Consider the following 15,775-nt stretch of genomic DNA (forward strand, 5'->3'; position numbering starts at 1 on the left):
GGGACCCACAAGGATAGGTCAATTTTTTCCTCTTCAAAACATTTCCAAGTTCAGGTCCTAGAAGATGATGAGGAGCAATTAGAGTTGATTTTAAAAGGCAAAATCCATGTCTTAGTGACCTCTCTGTTAGACACAGGACAAAAGAATCTCACTGTAGATGGGGAGGGAGCCATGGCTGGTATTTACCTTCACTTCTTAGCAATGTCTTTGGCACTGTCTCCCTACTTCATCATCGCAGACTAAGCAAGGATGTACAGGTGGTGTAAAGGGTCAGTGAGGTGGACTGCTCTATTCATAAATACTTAAACAACATGATCTGGAGCCTTGTGATCCAATTGTCCAGCTGGAGTCAACTTTAAATCAAGTAACTCTAGAGTCATTTCCATGACTCCAACACTCTTCAACATCCTCATAAATTATATGAGTTGCTGTGAGGTGGTCTGGGGTCCCCAGGAGAGGAAACTCATAGACTTACTAAACCATGGCCAGTTCAGGGCTACCAAGATATTTAAAAGGCTGGAAGGATTTTTCAGAGAGGACTCAGAGAGCTGGGACTTCCAGGAGACAAGGCTGAATGTGGGGTTGTTACAAGTCAGCAATGGCACAGGTGAAAAAAGGTGGAATTCCATGGGCAGAACAGACAAGCCTTTCTTAATGTGAGGTTGGTCACAGAGTGGAAGAGCTGCTGGAGTGTCTGTGTGCAGGGAGATGAAAACCTGAAGTGTCCATGGTTCTGGAAATCCTTCTCTGGTTAGCATTCCTTGAGCACAGAGGATGGAGGCCGTTGCAGCACTTCCTGAGTTTCTCTGAGAGTGAATGATATTGTGATTGTTTGTGTGGTTTGAGAGTTGTGATGGGAGGAGATCTTGTCAAGCATATGCTTGCATGGAGAGACTTAACCAGAGCAGTGAGTAGTAGAGCATTGTTGTGTCAAAGCCTTTGGTATGGCAGAAGATGGGATTTTGTCATGTTCTGGATGATCACCATTCAAGCCAGCTTCCTGTGGCAGTCCTGGTTGTCACTATTGGGGTTCTACTTGTTGAGGAAGGTGTTGTGCCCCTTTGCCATCCACGTTATGGGTGAGGGTGTGAGAGGTTTCAAATTCAGAAAGAGGAAGAGACATGTGAGACTTTGATGCAGGAAAACTTTATTGAGGCATAAGACTTCAAGGGCAAGGGAGAGAATTTGAAGGGATCCAGAGTGAGGTGGAAGTAGAAGGACCATCAGCCAAGGTGCTTTGCTTGCAGGAGCTGTTGGCAGAGGCCAGAGCTGGTGGTGTCAGGGGTGGTGCTGAGGGCCCTTAGCAGATGTAGCCGGCCCTTCTGCCATAGCAGCCCAGGCCTCCCAGGCCGTAGCCAAGGCCAAAGCCAAATCCGCCAGAGATGGGCTGTCCCTGGGCATTGAGCTCAGTGCCCAGAGCAGCGGAGGAGGTGGATCCGACGGCGGTGTTCTGGGGGAAGGAGGTCATGATGGGTCCTGGCAGGGTGACCAGCACAGGGGAAGGGTTGATGATGACGCGGGAATCCTGGCATTGCAGGGCACAGGGCTCGTTGCAGCTGTTGGCCAGCGGGGTGGGTCCGCAGGGACTGCAGATGTTGTTGCAGGCCATGAGTGTGGTGTGGAGGATGCCTGGAAGAGAGAGGGTTGAGGAAGGGCAGGTTTGGGGGAGTTTGAGGTGTGAAGTTTGAGAAGGGCAAGCGAGTGTGGGGGCTGTGGAGAGGCGTGAGGGCTGCTGAGGCTGGAGCTGAGCAGCCTGGAAGAGAGGAGCCAGGGGTGCAGGAGCAGGAGGGTCAGGGCTTGAGTCTCACCTTGTAGTCAGCAGGAGCAGGAGGAGAAGGCTTGAGGAGAAGTGTGTGAGGGAGAGAGGCTCTGGGCCGGCTTTTATGCTGGTCCTGGAGGAGTGGGACAGCCTTGTCCCATGGCCTTGGGGCATTTTGCAGGCCACAATTCCTGGTTTACTCAGAGTGGTGAGTCCTGAGGTGGGGAGAGTTTTGCATCCCACGACTCTGCTGTGTCATGTTCTGCTTTTGAGTCCGTGTCCATCTGTCCTTGTCAGCAGCTTTAACATGCAAGTATTAGAGACCAAAGGATGTTGATGATGATGTTTTTTTGTAGAGGGATGTAGATGTGACAAAAGCTTAGGACATTGGGGTGTTAACAGTGAAGTCACCTCCTGGCCCTGGTGTGCTGTGGTTTGTGGGTGTCTTGTGGAGAGGCTCCTCATTCCCCCACTGCCACGTCAGGCTCATCTGGGCTTTGCAGCTCTTCTGGGGGTGACATGTGTCCTCTTCAATCACATTCTCTCCCTCCCTGTCCCATTGCTAACATTCTGATCCTTTTTATCTGCCAAGCCTTTCCTGCTGGGTATAGCAAAACAATCCCTGTGACACCTCACCTGCTGCCCAGTGTCTTGTGTTGGTTCATCTGTAGCACTCATCTCAACTGGGCCCAGCATGGTCACACTGTGGGGTCCCATTGCTGGGCTCTGAGTGAAATCTGGAAAGGAAAACTTTTGCAGGAAAAGTATACTTGAGGAGCAGTTAAAGGAACTGTGGACATTTATTTTTATATGGCAAGGGTTGAATTTATTCCACTCTAGAGGTCCTTGAATGGAAATTGTAACATCGTTTTTGTCTGTCTTGGACTTTTTAGCGTTGATGTGGGGAATGTTTTCCTTTCCAGAATCCTTGAGTGTCATGTCCTGCTCTTGAGGCCATGTCCATTTGAGCTTGGTGTCAGGTTTTAAGTGTGTGGATATTTGGGATGGTTTGCTTGGAAGATGTGTGTCAGAGGAACCAAAATATAGACCAAAAGCTCAAGAAAATTATGGATGTCATCAGTGAGGTAATTTTATGGCACTTTTGTTCTTTAATTTCTGGGTACGTTATGAAGAGGGGCCCCATTCCTGACTGTAGACGTGTCAGGCTGGTGTGGGCTTTGCAGCTGTGCTGTGCATGAGGAGCTGCCCCTTCCATCATGGTCATTCCTCCTTTAAAGTGTGAGTACTCGAAAGTCTGGTGTTGATGGTGTCTGTCAATGAGGGCTGAAGATGTGACCAAGATTTGGAGAGGTGGGGTGTCATGAGTGAAGTCAGCCCGTAGAACTCATGGTATTGGGTATGTGGGTGTGTTATTCAGTGGGGCCCCAAAGTATCCCAGGTCAGTCAGGCTGGTCTGGGCTTTGCATCTGTGCCAGGTGTGAGCGCCTGGACATTTCCATTCCTTGTCAGCAGTGGGAGAGTTGCCTCGTCAGCGTGTTGGCAAATGATGGAGGGTCTGAGGCTTCTCTTGGCTCTTCAACGACTCAGAGGGGCCTCAAGACTGAGGGTTAAAGGAATCTCCAAAAGTTTAGGCAAGAGAAATGAGAAGGTCTGCATCTGGACAGGAATTGCACTTGACCCTGACTCATGCTGTGGGCAGAGATTCTGAAAAGTGGCTTTTGTGAGTAAGACCCTGTGGTGCTGATTGAGAACAGAGTGAAGAGCAGGTTGCGATGGGGAATTCCATCAGTGGGGTGTCACCTGTGTCCAAGACAGATTTCAGAAACTTGTTGCCATGAAGTCAGGAATAGTGGCCCTTCCTCTCTTTGGAGCACTGGTCAGATCCCTACTGTGCAGTGGTGTAGACAGTTCTGGCCTCCACATGGGAAGAAGCACAAGGGGTTAGTGGACAAAGAGCAGATGAGGGCCAGCAGATACTCAAGGGCCTGGTGGATCCTTGCTAGTGGAGAGACTGAGCGAGCTGGGCCTCTCAGAAGACAAGGCAGGGCAGGGTGGTGTCACCACTGTGTGGGAACGCAGCTGTTCTCAGCACTGCACACATGAAGGGATAGAAGGCACATGCACAATGGAAATTAGGTGGAATTCCATAGGCAAGGGACGCAAGAATTTTTCAGTGTGTGTGGATGGTTCCAGAGTGTACGAGGCATTGGGGTCCCTCTTCTTGGAGGTCCAAAACTGAACTGGACATAATGCTGGAAATACTGCTCCTGGTGGGCCTGCTTAAGTAATGGGGATGGAAGCATTTGAACTGTGGAGTTCCTGCCCAAGTGCATGATGTTATTCCTCTGTTCACAGGGAAGACTTAAGAGTGCTGCTGGGAAGAGAATATTTCAAGTGTATGGTGGCCTAGTGTGATTTTGGTGGAGCAGTGCCCAGGAGAGAATGATTGTGTCCAAGCCTCTGGTAGATGAGATGATTGCTTTGTGTCATGTTCTGGAAACTTCACCCTTCTCCCCTGTTTCCCATGTCAGCATTGGTTATTCCTGGTGAGGACATATTTGCTAAAAAATGTTCTTTACTCCCATTCCATCCAACACAATGGCTGAGTGCTGGCATTGCACAGGGTGAGGATGTGAGACCATTGGAATTCAAAAAGATGAGGAAGCAACTCAGTTTGTGGTGCAAGAAAAATTTATTGAAGTGAAAGAATGATGGGAAAGAAGAAGCTGAATGTATCAGGTGTGAGGTAGAAGTAGAGAGACCATCAGCCCAGGTGCTTTACCTGCAGGAGCTGTTGGCAGAGGCCAGAGCTGGTGGTGTCAGGGGTAGTGCTGAGGGCCCTTAGCAGATGTAGCCGGCCCTTCTGCCATAGCAGCCCAGGCCTCCCAGGCCGTAGCCAAGGCCAAAGCCAAATCCGCCAGAGATGGGCTGTCCCTGGGCATTGAGCTCAGTGCCCAGAGCAGCGGAGGAGGTGGATCCGACGGCGGTGCTCTGGGGGAAGGAGGTCATGATGGGTCCTGGCAGGGTGACCAGCACAGGGGAAGGGTTGATGATGACGCGGGAATCCTGGCATTGCAGGGCACAGGGCTCGTTGCAGCTGTTGGCCAGCGGGGTGGGTCCGCAGGGACTGCAGATGTTGTTGCAGGCCATGGGTGTGGTGTGGAGGGTGCCTGGAAGAGAGAGGGGTGAGGCAGGGCAGGGGTGTGGGGGTGCGAGGGGCAGGGATGCAGGAGGGTGAGGGAGTGTGGAGGCTGTTGTTGAGCTGTGGGGATGTGTGAGGGCTGCTGAGCCTTGGGCTGTGTGTGCTGGAAGAGAGGGGCCAGGGGTGCAGGAGCAGGAGGGTAAGGAGTATGAGGCTCACCTTGTTGCTGGCAGGTGCAAGAGGCAAAGGTATCAGGAGAAGTGTGTGAGGGAGAGAGGCTCTGGGCTGGCTTATATGCTGGTTCTGGAGGGGTGGGACAACCTTGTCCCATGGCCTTCGGGCATTTTGCAGGCCAGAGTTCCTTGCTGGCTAAGTGGTGAGTCCTGAGGTGGGGAGTGTTTTTCATCCTGTAACTCTACACTGTCATGAACTGCTTTTTAATGTGTGTCTATCTGACCTCAGAAACTTTAAATGCAAGTATTAGAGACCAAACGATGTTGATGATGATGTTTTTTGTGGAGTGGCGTGGATGTGACCAAAGCTTTGGATAATGAAGTGTCAACAGTGAAGTCACGCAATGTCCCATGTGTGCTGTGGCTTGTGGGTGTCTTGTGGAGTGGGTCCTCATTCCCCCACAGCCATATTAGGACCTTCTGGGCTTTGCAGCTCTTCTGCGGCTGACAGGTGTCCCCTTCAATCACATCTCTCCCTCCCTGTCCCAGTGCCAACATTCTAAACTTGTTTATGTATCAGGCCTTTCCTGCTGGATATTGGAAAACAATTCCTGTGGTTTGTGGTCTCTTGTCTGGCCCTGGAATATCTTGTGTTACTTCATCATTAGTGCTCATCTCAGCTGGTCTCAGGTAGGTTACACTGTGGGGGTCCCATTGCTGCGCTCTGAGTGGCACCTTGAAAGGAAACCTAGTGAAGGATAAGAAGATGATGTGTGTGGAACCCTTGAAGGACCTGAATACATTCAATTTTCAGAAGAAATGTATTGACTTTTTTACTCTCTCAAGGTACCTGAATGGAAATCAGGACATCAGTTTTTCGTAGCCCAGCCTGACGAGTCACGAGTTCCTTCCTGCAACTCTACAATTCCAAATCCTGCTCTTGTGAGCATGTCCATCTCACCTTGGCATCAGCTTTAAAGTGTGAGTTGGTATTTGGAAGGATTTACTTGGTGGATGCCTGTAAGAGAAACCAAAATAAACCACAAATGCCTCTGAAAGTTGGGATGTCAGCAATGAGTTCAACCCATGGGACAGGTGTGCTTTGGTTTGTGGCTGCATTTGAGAGAGGGACCCCATTTCTTTACAGCCCTGTCAGGCTACTTTGGGCTTTGTGGCTGTGCAAGGCAGTAGACCTGCCCTTTCCAGTGCATTTACTCCCTCCCACCTTCCCATGGCTTTCCAGGGGCCCTGTTCCTGAACTCAAGGATGGGACAATTTTTTCCCCTACAAAGCGTTTCCTCGTGCAGATCATACAAGGTGATGTTGGGCAGTTAGAGTTGAATTTGGAGGGCAAAATCCTGTGTTAGTGACCTCTGTTTTCCATAGAGAAAGAAAGAATTTTACTGTGGGTGATGAGGGAGCCATGGCTGGTGTTTACCTCCACCTCTTAGCAATGTCTTTGGCAGTGTCTCCTCCTTCATCATCCCAGACCATGCAAGGATGTACAGATGGTGTAAAGGGTCAGTGATGTGGACTGCTCTATTTATATAATATTGAAACAATGTGACCTGGAGCCTTGTGATGCAAAGTCAAGCTGGAGTCAAAATCCAAATGAAGTAGCTCAATAGTTGTATCCCTGTGGCTAACTCTTTTCAACATCCTCAAAAATGACATGAGTCAGTGTGAGAAGTTCTGGGGCTCCCCAGAGGCGGACGCCCACAGACTTAGGGAATCAAGGTCAGTTCAGGACTACCAAAATATTAATAATAAAGGGCTGAAAGGATTTTTCATATTGAACTTAAATAGCTGGGACTTCCAGGAAACCAGACTAGATGGGGCTTGTTACCAGTGTGTGTAAATCCCGGATGGCAGGGAATGAAGCCGAGGGATGACATCTCTTCTCAGTGCCGCACATGTGAAGGAAAAGTCAGCAATGGCACAAGTAAAAACAGATGGAATTCCAAGGGCTGAGCAGACAAGCCTTTCTTAGTTTGAGGTTGGTCACAGAGTGGAAGAGGTGGAGGAGTTTATTTGTCCAGAGAGATGAAAACCTGAAGTGTCCATGGTTCTGGAAATCCTTCCCTGGGTAGCCTTCCTTGAGCAGAGGGGATGGAAACCCTTGCAGCACTTTCTGAGTTTCTCTGAGAGTGAATGATATTGTGATTGATTGTGTGGTTTGAGAGTTGTGATGGGAGGGGATTTTGTCAAACATATGCTTGCATGGAGAGACTTAACCAGAGCAGAGAGCAGGAGAGCATTGTTGTGTCAAAGCCTTTGGAATGGCAGGAGATGTGATTTTGTCATATTCTGGATGATTATGATTCAACCCAGCTTCCTGTGGCACTCCTGATTGTTACTGTTGGGGTTCTACTTGTTTAGGAAGGTGTTGTGCCCCTTTGCCATCCAGCCAAGGGTGAGGGTGTGAGAGTTTTGGAATTCAAATGAAGAGGAGACATGTGAGGCTTTGATGCAGGAAAACTTTATTAACGAAAAAGCATTAAAAGGCACGGGAGAGAATTTGAAGGGATCCAGAGTGTGGTGGAAGTAGAAGGACCATCAGCCGAGGTGCTTTGCTTGCAGGAACTGTTGGCAGAGGCCAGAGCTGGTGGTGTCAGGGGTGGTGCTGAGGGCCCTTAGCAGATGTAGCCGGCCCTTCTGCCATAGCAGCCCAGGCCTCCCAGGCCGTAGCCAAGGCCAAAGCCAAATCCGCCAGAGATGGGCTGTCCCTGGGCATTGAGCTCAGTGCCCAGAGCAGCGGAGGAGGTGGATCCGACGGCGGTGCTCTGGGGGAAGGAGGTCATGATGGGTCCTGGCAGGGTGACCAGCACAGGGGAAGGGTTGATGATGACGCGGGAATCCTGGCATTGCAGGGCACAGGGCTCGTTGCAGCTGTTGGCCAGCGGGGTAGGTCCGCAGGGACTGCAGCGGTTGTTGCAGGCCATGAGTGTGGTTTGGAGGATGCCTGGAAGAGAAGGGATGAGTTTAGACAGGGTTGTGGGCATGCGAGGGGCAGTGATGCAGGAGGGTGAGGGAGTGTGGAGGCTGTTGTGGGGCTTTGGGGAGGTATGAGGTCTGCTGAGCCTGGGGCTTTGCATGCTGGAAGAGAGGGGCCAGTGTTACAGGAGCAGGAGGGTCAGGGCTTGAGGCTTACCTTGTAGTCTGTTGGAGCAGGAGGAGAAGGCTTGAGGAGAAGTGTGTGAGGGAGAGAGTCTCTGGGCTCTCTTTTATGCTGGTTCTGGAGGGGCGGGACAGCCTTGGGGCATTTTGCAGGCCACAGTTCCTGGTTAGCTCATAGTGGTGAGTCATGAGGTGAGGAGTGTTTTTCATCCCACAGCTCTGCAATGTCATGTCCTACTTTTGACTCCATGTCCATCTGACATTGGCGGCAGCTTTTAAATGCAAGTATTAGAGACCAAGGGCGGTGCATGAGGATGTTTTTTGTGGAGGGCTGTGTACGTGAGCTTTGGGCAGTGGGGTGCCCACAGTGAAGTCACGCAATATCCCATGTGTGCTGTGGTTTGTGTGTGTCTTGTGGAGAAGGTCCTCATTTCCCCACAGCCATGTCAGGCTCATCTGGGCTTTGCAGCTCTTCCGGAGATGAAGGGTGTCCCCTTCCATCCCATTCTCTCCCTCCCTGTCCCTTTGCCAACATTCTCAACCTGTGTATATGCCAGGCCTTTCCTGCTGCATATGGGAGAACAATCCCTGTGATCCCTTTTCTGCTCTCCGATGTCTTTTGTTTGTTCTTCCTGTGGCACTTGTCTTAGCAGGATCCAACACGGTCACACTGTGGGATCCCATTGCTGGGCTCTGAGTGAAACCTGGAAAGGAAACGTGGTGAAGGATAAGAAGAAGATCTGAGGAGCAGTTGGAGGAACTACAGGCTTTCACTTTTCAGAAAAAGATGGCCGACCTTGTTACTCAGTAGAGGTACTAGAAGAAAAATTTTAACATTGGTTTTGCCTGACATAGACTTTCACGTTGTGATGTGGGGAGTGTTTTCTTTCCCATAATCCTTCAGTGTCAGGTCCTGGTCTTGATGCCATTTCCATCTGACCTTGACAGCAGTGTTTAAGTGAGCTGGAATTTGGGAGGATTTTCTTGCAAGATGTGTGTCAGAGAAACCAGAATACACAACAAAATCCTAGGAACAATATGGGTGTCATCAGTGAGGTCATTCTGTGGCACTCGTGTTGTTTACTTTGTGTGTGTGCTGTGAATTTGGGCCCCATTCCACCACAGTCATGTCAGACTGGTCTGGCCTTTGCAGCTGTGCTTTGCATGAGGAGCTGCCCCTTCCATCACAACCATTCCTCCTGTAACGTGTTGATGGTGTGTGTAAAAGAGACTGAAGACATGACCAAGATTTGGAGAGGTGGGTTGTCATCAGTGAGGTCATCCCATGGAACTCATGGTTTTGTGTGTGTGTTGTGAAGAGGGGCCCCAAAGTATCCCAGGTCAGTCAGGCTGGTCTGGGCTGTGCATCTGTGCCAGGTGTGAGTGCCTGGACTCCTCCATTCCATGTTGGCAGTTGGAGATTTGAGTTGCCTCCTCAGTGAGCTGGCAGATGATGGAGTCTCTGAGCCCCCACTTGGCTATTCCACAAGTTAGAAGCACCTTAAGACTAAGGGTTAAAGGAATGTCCTGCATTTCAAGAGCGGAATATGTGAAGTTCTGGATCTGGACATGAATTCCATTGTGCCCTGGCTCATGCTGTGGGCAGAGAGTCTGAAAAGTGGCTTTTGTGAGCAGGATCCTGTGGTGCTGATCAAGAACTCAGACCAGAAGGTTGCAGTGGGGAGTTACTTTAGTGGGGTATCACCTGTGTCCAAGACAGATTTCAGGGAATTGTGGCCATGAAGTCGTGAGAGGTGGCCCCTCCTCTCTTTAGAGCACTGGTGAGCTTCTGTGAGGAGTGGTATGGACAGTTCTGGCCTCAACAGCTGAAGAAGCACAAGGGGGTAGTGAACGAAGAGAGGTTGAGGGCCATCATGTAGTGCAAGGGCTGGAGAATCTTTACTAGAGGAGAGGCTGAGAGTGCTGGGACTCTCAGGAGACAAGGCTGGGCAGAGGACTGTCACCAGTGTCCGGGAGCCCAGCTGTTCTCAACAGTGCACACATGAAGGGAAAGGGGGTCCGTGCACGAGTGAAAATAGATGGAATTCCATGGGCAGAGGAAGGAAGGATTGTTCAGTATGTGTGGATTGTCCCAGAGTGTAAGAGACAAAGGGGTCCATCTTCTTGGAGGTCCAAAATTGAACTGGCCATAATTGTGGAAATCCTGCTCCTGCCAGGTCTGCTTGAGCATAGGTAATGGAAGCACTTGCTCTCGAGATTTCCTGCCCAAATGGATGCTCTTGTTCCTCTGTCCATGGGGAGGACTCAAAAGTGCTGCTAGGAAGAGAATTTTTCAAGTGTCTGCTGGCATAGAGTGACTGTGGCAGAGCAGTGCCCAGGAGAGAGTTGTTGTGTCCAAGCCATTGGTAGATGAGGGGATGGACTTGTGTCATGTTCAGGAAGGTCCACTACTCTCCCCTGTTTTCCATGTCAGCATTGGGTATTCCTGGTGGGGACATATTTGCTAAGAAATGTTCTTTATTCCCTTTCCATTCCACATAATTGTTGAGTGCTGGCATTGCACAGGGTGAGGATGTGAGACCATTGGAATTCAAAAACAATAGGTAGCAACTCAGTTTGTGATGCAAGAAAACTTTATTGAAGTGAAAGAATGCTGAGAAGGAAGGAGCTGAAGGAATCAGGTATGAGGTGGAAGTAGAGAGACCATCAGCCAAGGTGCTTTGCTTGCAGGAGCTGTTGGCAGCGGCCAGAGCTGGTGGTGTCAGGGGTGGTGCTGAGGGCCCTTAGCAGATGTAGCCGCCCCTTCTGCCATAGCAGCCCAGGCCTCCCAGGCCGTAGCCAAGGCCAAAGCCAAATCCGCCAGAGATGGGCTGTCCCTGGGCATTGAGCTCAGTGCCCAGAGCAGCGGAGGAGGTGGATCCGACGGCGGTGTTCTGGGGGAAGGAGGTCATGATGGGTCCTGGCAGGGTGATCAGCACAGGGGAAGGGTTGATGATGACGCGGGAATCCTGGCATTGCAGGGCACAGGGCTCGTTGCAGCTGTTGGCCAGCGGGGTGGGTCCGCAGGGACTGCAGATGTTGTTGCAGGCCATGGGTGTGGTGTGGAGGGTGCCTGGAAGAGAGGGGTGAGGCAGGGCAGGGGTGTGGGATTGCAGGAAGCAAAGTGTATCCCACGTGAGGGAGTGTGGAGGCTGTTGTGGGGCTGTGGGGGGGCGTGAGGGCTGCTGAGGCTGGCGCTGAGCCTGCTGGAAGAGAGGGGCCAGGGGTGCAGGTGCAGGAGGGTCAGGGGCTTGAAGCTCACCTGGTTGTTGGCAGGAGCAGGAGGAGAAGGCTTGAGGAGAAGTGTGTGAGGGAGAGAGGCTCTGGGCTGGCTTTTATGCTGGTTCTGGATGGGCGGGACAGCCTTGTCCCATGGCCTTGGGGCATTTTGCAGGCCACAGTTCCTGGTTTACTCAGAGTGGTGAGTCCTGAGGTGGGGAGTGTTTTGCATCCCACAACTCTGCTGTGTCATGTCCTACTTTTGACTCCATGTCCATCTGACATCGATGGCAGATTTAAATGCAAATATTAGAGACCAAAGGATGTTGATAATGATGATGACCATGGTTTTTTGGAGGCTACAGATGTGACCAAAGCTTTGGAGAGTGGGGTGTTAACAGTGAAGCCACCCAATGTCCCATAGGTGCTGTGGTTTTTGTATGTTTGTGGAGAGGCTCCTCATTCCCCCACAGCCATGTCAGGCCCATCTGGGCCTTGCAGCTCTTCTGGGGATGATGGGTGTCCCCTTCCACCACATTCTCTCCCACCCTGTCACGCTGCCAACTTTCTAAACCTGTCTATATGCCAAGCCTTTCCTGCTGGATATGGCCGGTCAATCCCTGTGATTGGGGGATTCCTCTTATGCTCTGCAATGTCTTGTGGTATTTTCATCTGTTGTGTGTTTCTCAGCTGGCCCCAGCTGGGTCATACTGTGGGGTCCCATTGCTGTGCTCTGAGTGAAACCTAGAATGAAAACTGGTGAAGGATAAGAAGACGACATGAGAAGGGCAGCTGGAGGACCTGGTACATTCCGTTTTTAGAACAAACGTGTTGATCTTTTTACTCTCTCAAGTGACGTGAATGAAAATCCTCAATTTTTCCAAGCCCAGCCTGGCGAGTCATGAGCTGGGGACTGTTTTCCTTCCTGCAGCTCTGCAATTCCATGTCCTCATCCTGTGCTTGTGTTCATCTGACCTTGGCAGCAGCTTTAAAGTGAGAGTTGGTGTTTGGAAGGATTTACTTGGAAGGTACATGTCACAGAAACCAGAATAAACCACAAATGCCTCTGAAAATTGGGTGTCATGTGTGAAGTCAACCCATGGGACACGTGTGCTTTGGTTTGTGGTTGCATTTGAGAGAGAGATCCCATTCCTTTACAGCCTTGTCAGGCTGCACTGGGCTTTGTGGCTGTGCTGGGCATCAGGACCTTCCCGTTGCAGTGCATTTACTCATTCCCACCTTGCCCATGGATTTCCAGGGAGCTTGTTCCTGCAGACAAGGATGGGACAATTTTTCCCCTCCAAGGCATTTTCTAGTGCAGGTCATACAAGATGATGTGAGACAGTGAGAGTTGAATTTGGAGGGCAAAATCCTGTCTTAGTGACCTCTGTGTTACATACAGAAAGAAAATTTGTACTGTGGCTTATGAGGAAGCCATGGCTGGTGTTTGCCTCCATTTGTAGCAATGTCTTTGGCACTGTCTCCTACTGCATCATCGCAAACTATGCAAGGATGTAGAGATGGTGTAAAGGGTCAGTGAGTTGGACTGCTCTATTTATATCATATTAAAACAACATGACCTGGAGCCTTATGATGCAAAGTCGTGCTGGAATCAAGGGTCAAATGAAGTAACTCCAGAGTCATATCCATGAGGCCGACACTCTTCAACATCCTGAAAAATGATGTGAATCAGTGGGAAAAGTTCTGGCGTGCCGAGGGGAGGAAGCCCAAAAAGGTAGTGAATCAAGGCTGTTGTTCTGTCCAGGGGTACCAAGATATTTAAAGGGCTGGAAGATTGTTCAGAGAGGAGTGAGAGAGCTGGGACTTTCAGGTGACAAGGCTGGATTGGTGGCAGGTTTTACAAGTCAGCAAGGGCAAGTGAAAACAGATGGAATTCTAAGGGCAGAGCAGACAAACTTTATTTAGTGTTAGGGTGGTCAGAGAGTAGGAGAGGTGCAGGAGTCTCTCTGTCCCAGGAGATGAAAACCTGAACTGTCTGTGAATCTGGAAATCCTTCCCTGGAAAGGCTTCCTTGAGCAGAGGGGATGGAAGCGCTTGCGCCACTACCTGAGTATCTCTGAGAGTGGAAGTTATTGTGATTGTTTGTGTGCTTTGAGTTCTGATGGGAGGAGATCTTGTCAAGGGTATGCTGGCATGGAGAGATTTTGCCAGAGCAATGAGCAGGAGAGCATTGTTTTGTCAAAACTTTTGGTATGGCAGGCCATGTGATTTTTTCATGTTCTAGGTGGTGAGCATTCAACTCTGCTTCCGGTGACAGTTTTGGTTGTTACTGGTGGGGTTCTACTTTTTAAGGAAGCTGTTGAGCCCCTTTGCCATCTCCCCCAAGGGCGAGGATTTGAGAGCTTTGAAATTCAAGAAGATGAGGAGCCGTGAGACTTTGATGCAGGAAAACTTTATTGAGGAAAAGAATAAAAAGGCAAGAGAGAGACTTGAATGGATCCAGAGTGAGGTGGAAGTAGGGCAAATATGAGCCAAGGTGCTTTGCTTGCAGGAGCTGTTGGCAGAGGCCAGAGCTGGTGGTGTCAGGGGTGGTGCTGAGGGCCCTTAGCAGATGTAGCCGCCCCTTCTGCCAGAGCAGCCCAGGCCTCCCAGGCCGTAGCCAAGGCCAAAGCCAAATCCGCCAGAGATGGGCTGTCCCTGGGCATTGAGCTCAGTGCCCAGAGCAGCGGAGGAGGTGGATCCGACGGCGGTGTTCTGGGGGAAGGAGGTCATGATGGGTCCTGGCAGGGTGACCAGCACAGGGGAAGGGTTGATGATGACGCGGGAATCCTGGCATTGCAGGGCACAGGGCTCGTTGCAGCTGTTGGCCAGCGGGGTGGGTCCGCAGGGACTGCAGCGGTTGTTGCAGGCCATGGGTGTGGTGTGGAGGGTGCCTGGAAGAGAAGGCTTGTGAGCGGGCAGGTTTCGTTGGGGTACAGGTGGTGAAGTGTAGGAAGGGCAAGAGTGTGTGGAGGCTGTTGTGGGGCTGTGGGGAGGTGTGAGGGCTGCTGAGGCTGGGGCTGAGCGTGCTGCAAGAGAGGGCCAGGGGTATCAGCAGCAGTAGGGTCAGGGCTTGAGGCTCACCTTGTAGTCTGCTGGAGCAGGAGGAGAAGGCTTGAGGAGAAGTGTGTGAGGGAGAGAGGCTCTGGGCCGGCTTTTATGCTGGTTCTGGAGGGGTGGGACAGCCTTGTCCCATGGCCTTGGGGCATTTTGCAGGCCACAGTTCCTGGTTTACTCAGAGTGGTGAGTCCTGAGGTGGGGAGTGTTTTTCATCCCACAACTCTGCTGTGTCATGTCCTACTTTTGAGTCCGTGTCCATCTGACATTGGCGGCAGGTTTAAAATGCAGGTATTAGAGACCAAAGGCTGTTGATGATGATGATGACGATGGTTTTTTTGGAAACTGTAGACGTGACCAAAGGTTTGGACCATTGGTTGGCAACAGTGAAGCCACCCAATGTCCCATATGTGCTGTGGTTTGTGGGTGTCTTGTGGAGAGGCTCCTCATTCCCCCACAGCCATGTCAGTCTCGTCTGGGCTCTGCAGCTCCTCAAGGGTATGACGGGTGTCCCCTTGCATTGCATTCCCCCCCTCCCTGTCACATTGGCAACATTCTGAACCTGTCTTTATGTAGGCCTTTCCTGCTGGATATGGGAAAACAATCCCTTTTATTTGGTGTCTGCTGTTATGCTCTGCAATGTCTTGTGTTTTATTCATCTCTAGTGCTCATCTCAGCTTGCCCCAGCTAGGTCACACTGTGGGGTCCCATTGCTGTGCTCTGAGTGAAACCTAGAAAGGAAAACTAGTGAAGGATAAGAAGATTGCATGTGATCAGTATTTGGAGCACCTGGGTCCATTCAGTCTTCAGAATAATAGTGTTGACTTTTTTACTCTCTCAAGGTACATGTATGAATGTCATTACTTCAGTTTTTCTGAACCCAACCTGGCAAGTCATGAACTGGCGACTGTTTTCCTTCCTCCAACTCTGCAATTCCATGTCCTATTCTTGTGCTCGAGTCCATCTGATCTTGGCAGCAGCTTTAAAGTGAGTTGGTATTTGGGAGGATTTGCTTGGAAGTTGCATGTCAGAGAAACCAGAATAAACCACAAATACCTAGGAAAATTGGGATGTCATCAATCTGTTCAGCCCATGGAATAGGTGTGCTTTTGTTTGGGGCTGTTTTTCAGGGAGGGATCTCATTCCATTACAGCCCTGTCAGGCTGGTTGGGCCTTTGTGGCTGTGCCTTGCATTTGGACCTGAGCCTTCCAGTGCATTTACTCTCTCCCACCTTGCCCATGGATTTCCAGGGACCCACAAGGATGGGTGAATTTTTTGCTCTACAAAGCATTTCCGAGTTCAGGTCCTAGAAGATGATGAGGAGCACTTAGAGTTTGCCTTTTAAA

General features: G+C 50.6%; 5 protein-coding genes across 5 annotated transcripts; all 5 read right to left on the reverse strand.

Moving 5' to 3' along the window:
- Positions 1 to 1,300: 1,300 nt before the first annotated feature.
- On the reverse strand, positions 1,301 to 1,609 carry LOC139587551 (feather beta keratin-like). The gene has a single exon (XM_071421987.1). It carries the CDS (start codon positions 1,607 to 1,609, stop codon positions 1,301 to 1,303), a length of 309 nt encoding a protein of 102 aa, XP_071278088.1.
- A 2,952-nt stretch (positions 1,610 to 4,561) lies between these two features.
- Positions 4,562 to 4,870, reverse strand: LOC139587552 (feather beta keratin-like). Its single transcript, XM_071421988.1, has one exon. It carries the CDS (start codon positions 4,868 to 4,870, stop codon positions 4,562 to 4,564), a length of 309 nt encoding a protein of 102 aa, XP_071278089.1.
- A 2,798-nt stretch (positions 4,871 to 7,668) lies between these two features.
- LOC139587553 (feather beta keratin-like) lies at positions 7,669 to 8,415 on the reverse strand. The gene is made up of 2 exons (XM_071421990.1): positions 8,391 to 8,415; positions 7,669 to 7,997 (listed from the first exon to the last, which is right to left on the reverse strand). Exons 1-2 carry the CDS (start codon positions 8,413 to 8,415, stop codon positions 7,669 to 7,671), a joined length of 354 nt encoding a protein of 117 aa, XP_071278091.1.
- A 2,481-nt stretch (positions 8,416 to 10,896) lies between these two features.
- On the reverse strand, positions 10,897 to 11,205 carry LOC139587554 (feather beta keratin-like). Its single transcript, XM_071421991.1, has one exon. The coding sequence runs from the start codon at positions 11,203 to 11,205 to the stop codon at positions 10,897 to 10,899; it is 309 nt and encodes a 102-aa protein (XP_071278092.1).
- Positions 11,206 to 13,936: 2,731 nt separating this feature from the next.
- On the reverse strand, positions 13,937 to 14,245 carry LOC139587555 (feather beta keratin-like). Its single transcript, XM_071421992.1, has one exon. The coding sequence runs from the start codon at positions 14,243 to 14,245 to the stop codon at positions 13,937 to 13,939; it is 309 nt and encodes a 102-aa protein (XP_071278093.1).
- Positions 14,246 to 15,775: the final 1,530 nt, after the last annotated feature.

Source organism: Agelaius tricolor, unplaced genomic scaffold (genome assembly GCF_023055355.1).
Source record: "Agelaius tricolor isolate 1412-34295 unplaced genomic scaffold, bAgeTri1.0.p SCAF_2, whole genome shotgun sequence".
Classification (NCBI taxonomy): Eukaryota; Metazoa; Chordata; class Aves; order Passeriformes; family Icteridae; genus Agelaius; species Agelaius tricolor.

What these genes read in the sequence shown, in the direction of transcription:
- LOC139587555 (XM_071421992.1), bottom strand. Translation starts at nt 14,245, where the DNA reads ATGGCCTGCAACAACCGCTGCAGTCCCTGCGGACCCACCCCGCTGGCC.
- LOC139587552 (XM_071421988.1), bottom strand. Translation starts at nt 4,870, where the DNA reads ATGGCCTGCAACAACATCTGCAGTCCCTGCGGACCCACCCCGCTGGCC.
- LOC139587551 (XM_071421987.1), bottom strand. Translation starts at nt 1,609, where the DNA reads ATGGCCTGCAACAACATCTGCAGTCCCTGCGGACCCACCCCGCTGGCC.
- LOC139587554 (XM_071421991.1), bottom strand. Translation starts at nt 11,205, where the DNA reads ATGGCCTGCAACAACATCTGCAGTCCCTGCGGACCCACCCCGCTGGCC.
- LOC139587553 (XM_071421990.1), bottom strand. Translation starts at nt 8,415, where the DNA reads ATGTCAGATGGACATGGAGTCAAAA. An exon ending in AGATGGACATGGAGTCAAAA is followed by an intron (nt 7,998 to 8,390) that starts GTAGGACATGAC and finishes CTTCTCTTCCAG; the next exon opens with GCATCCTCCAAACCACACTC.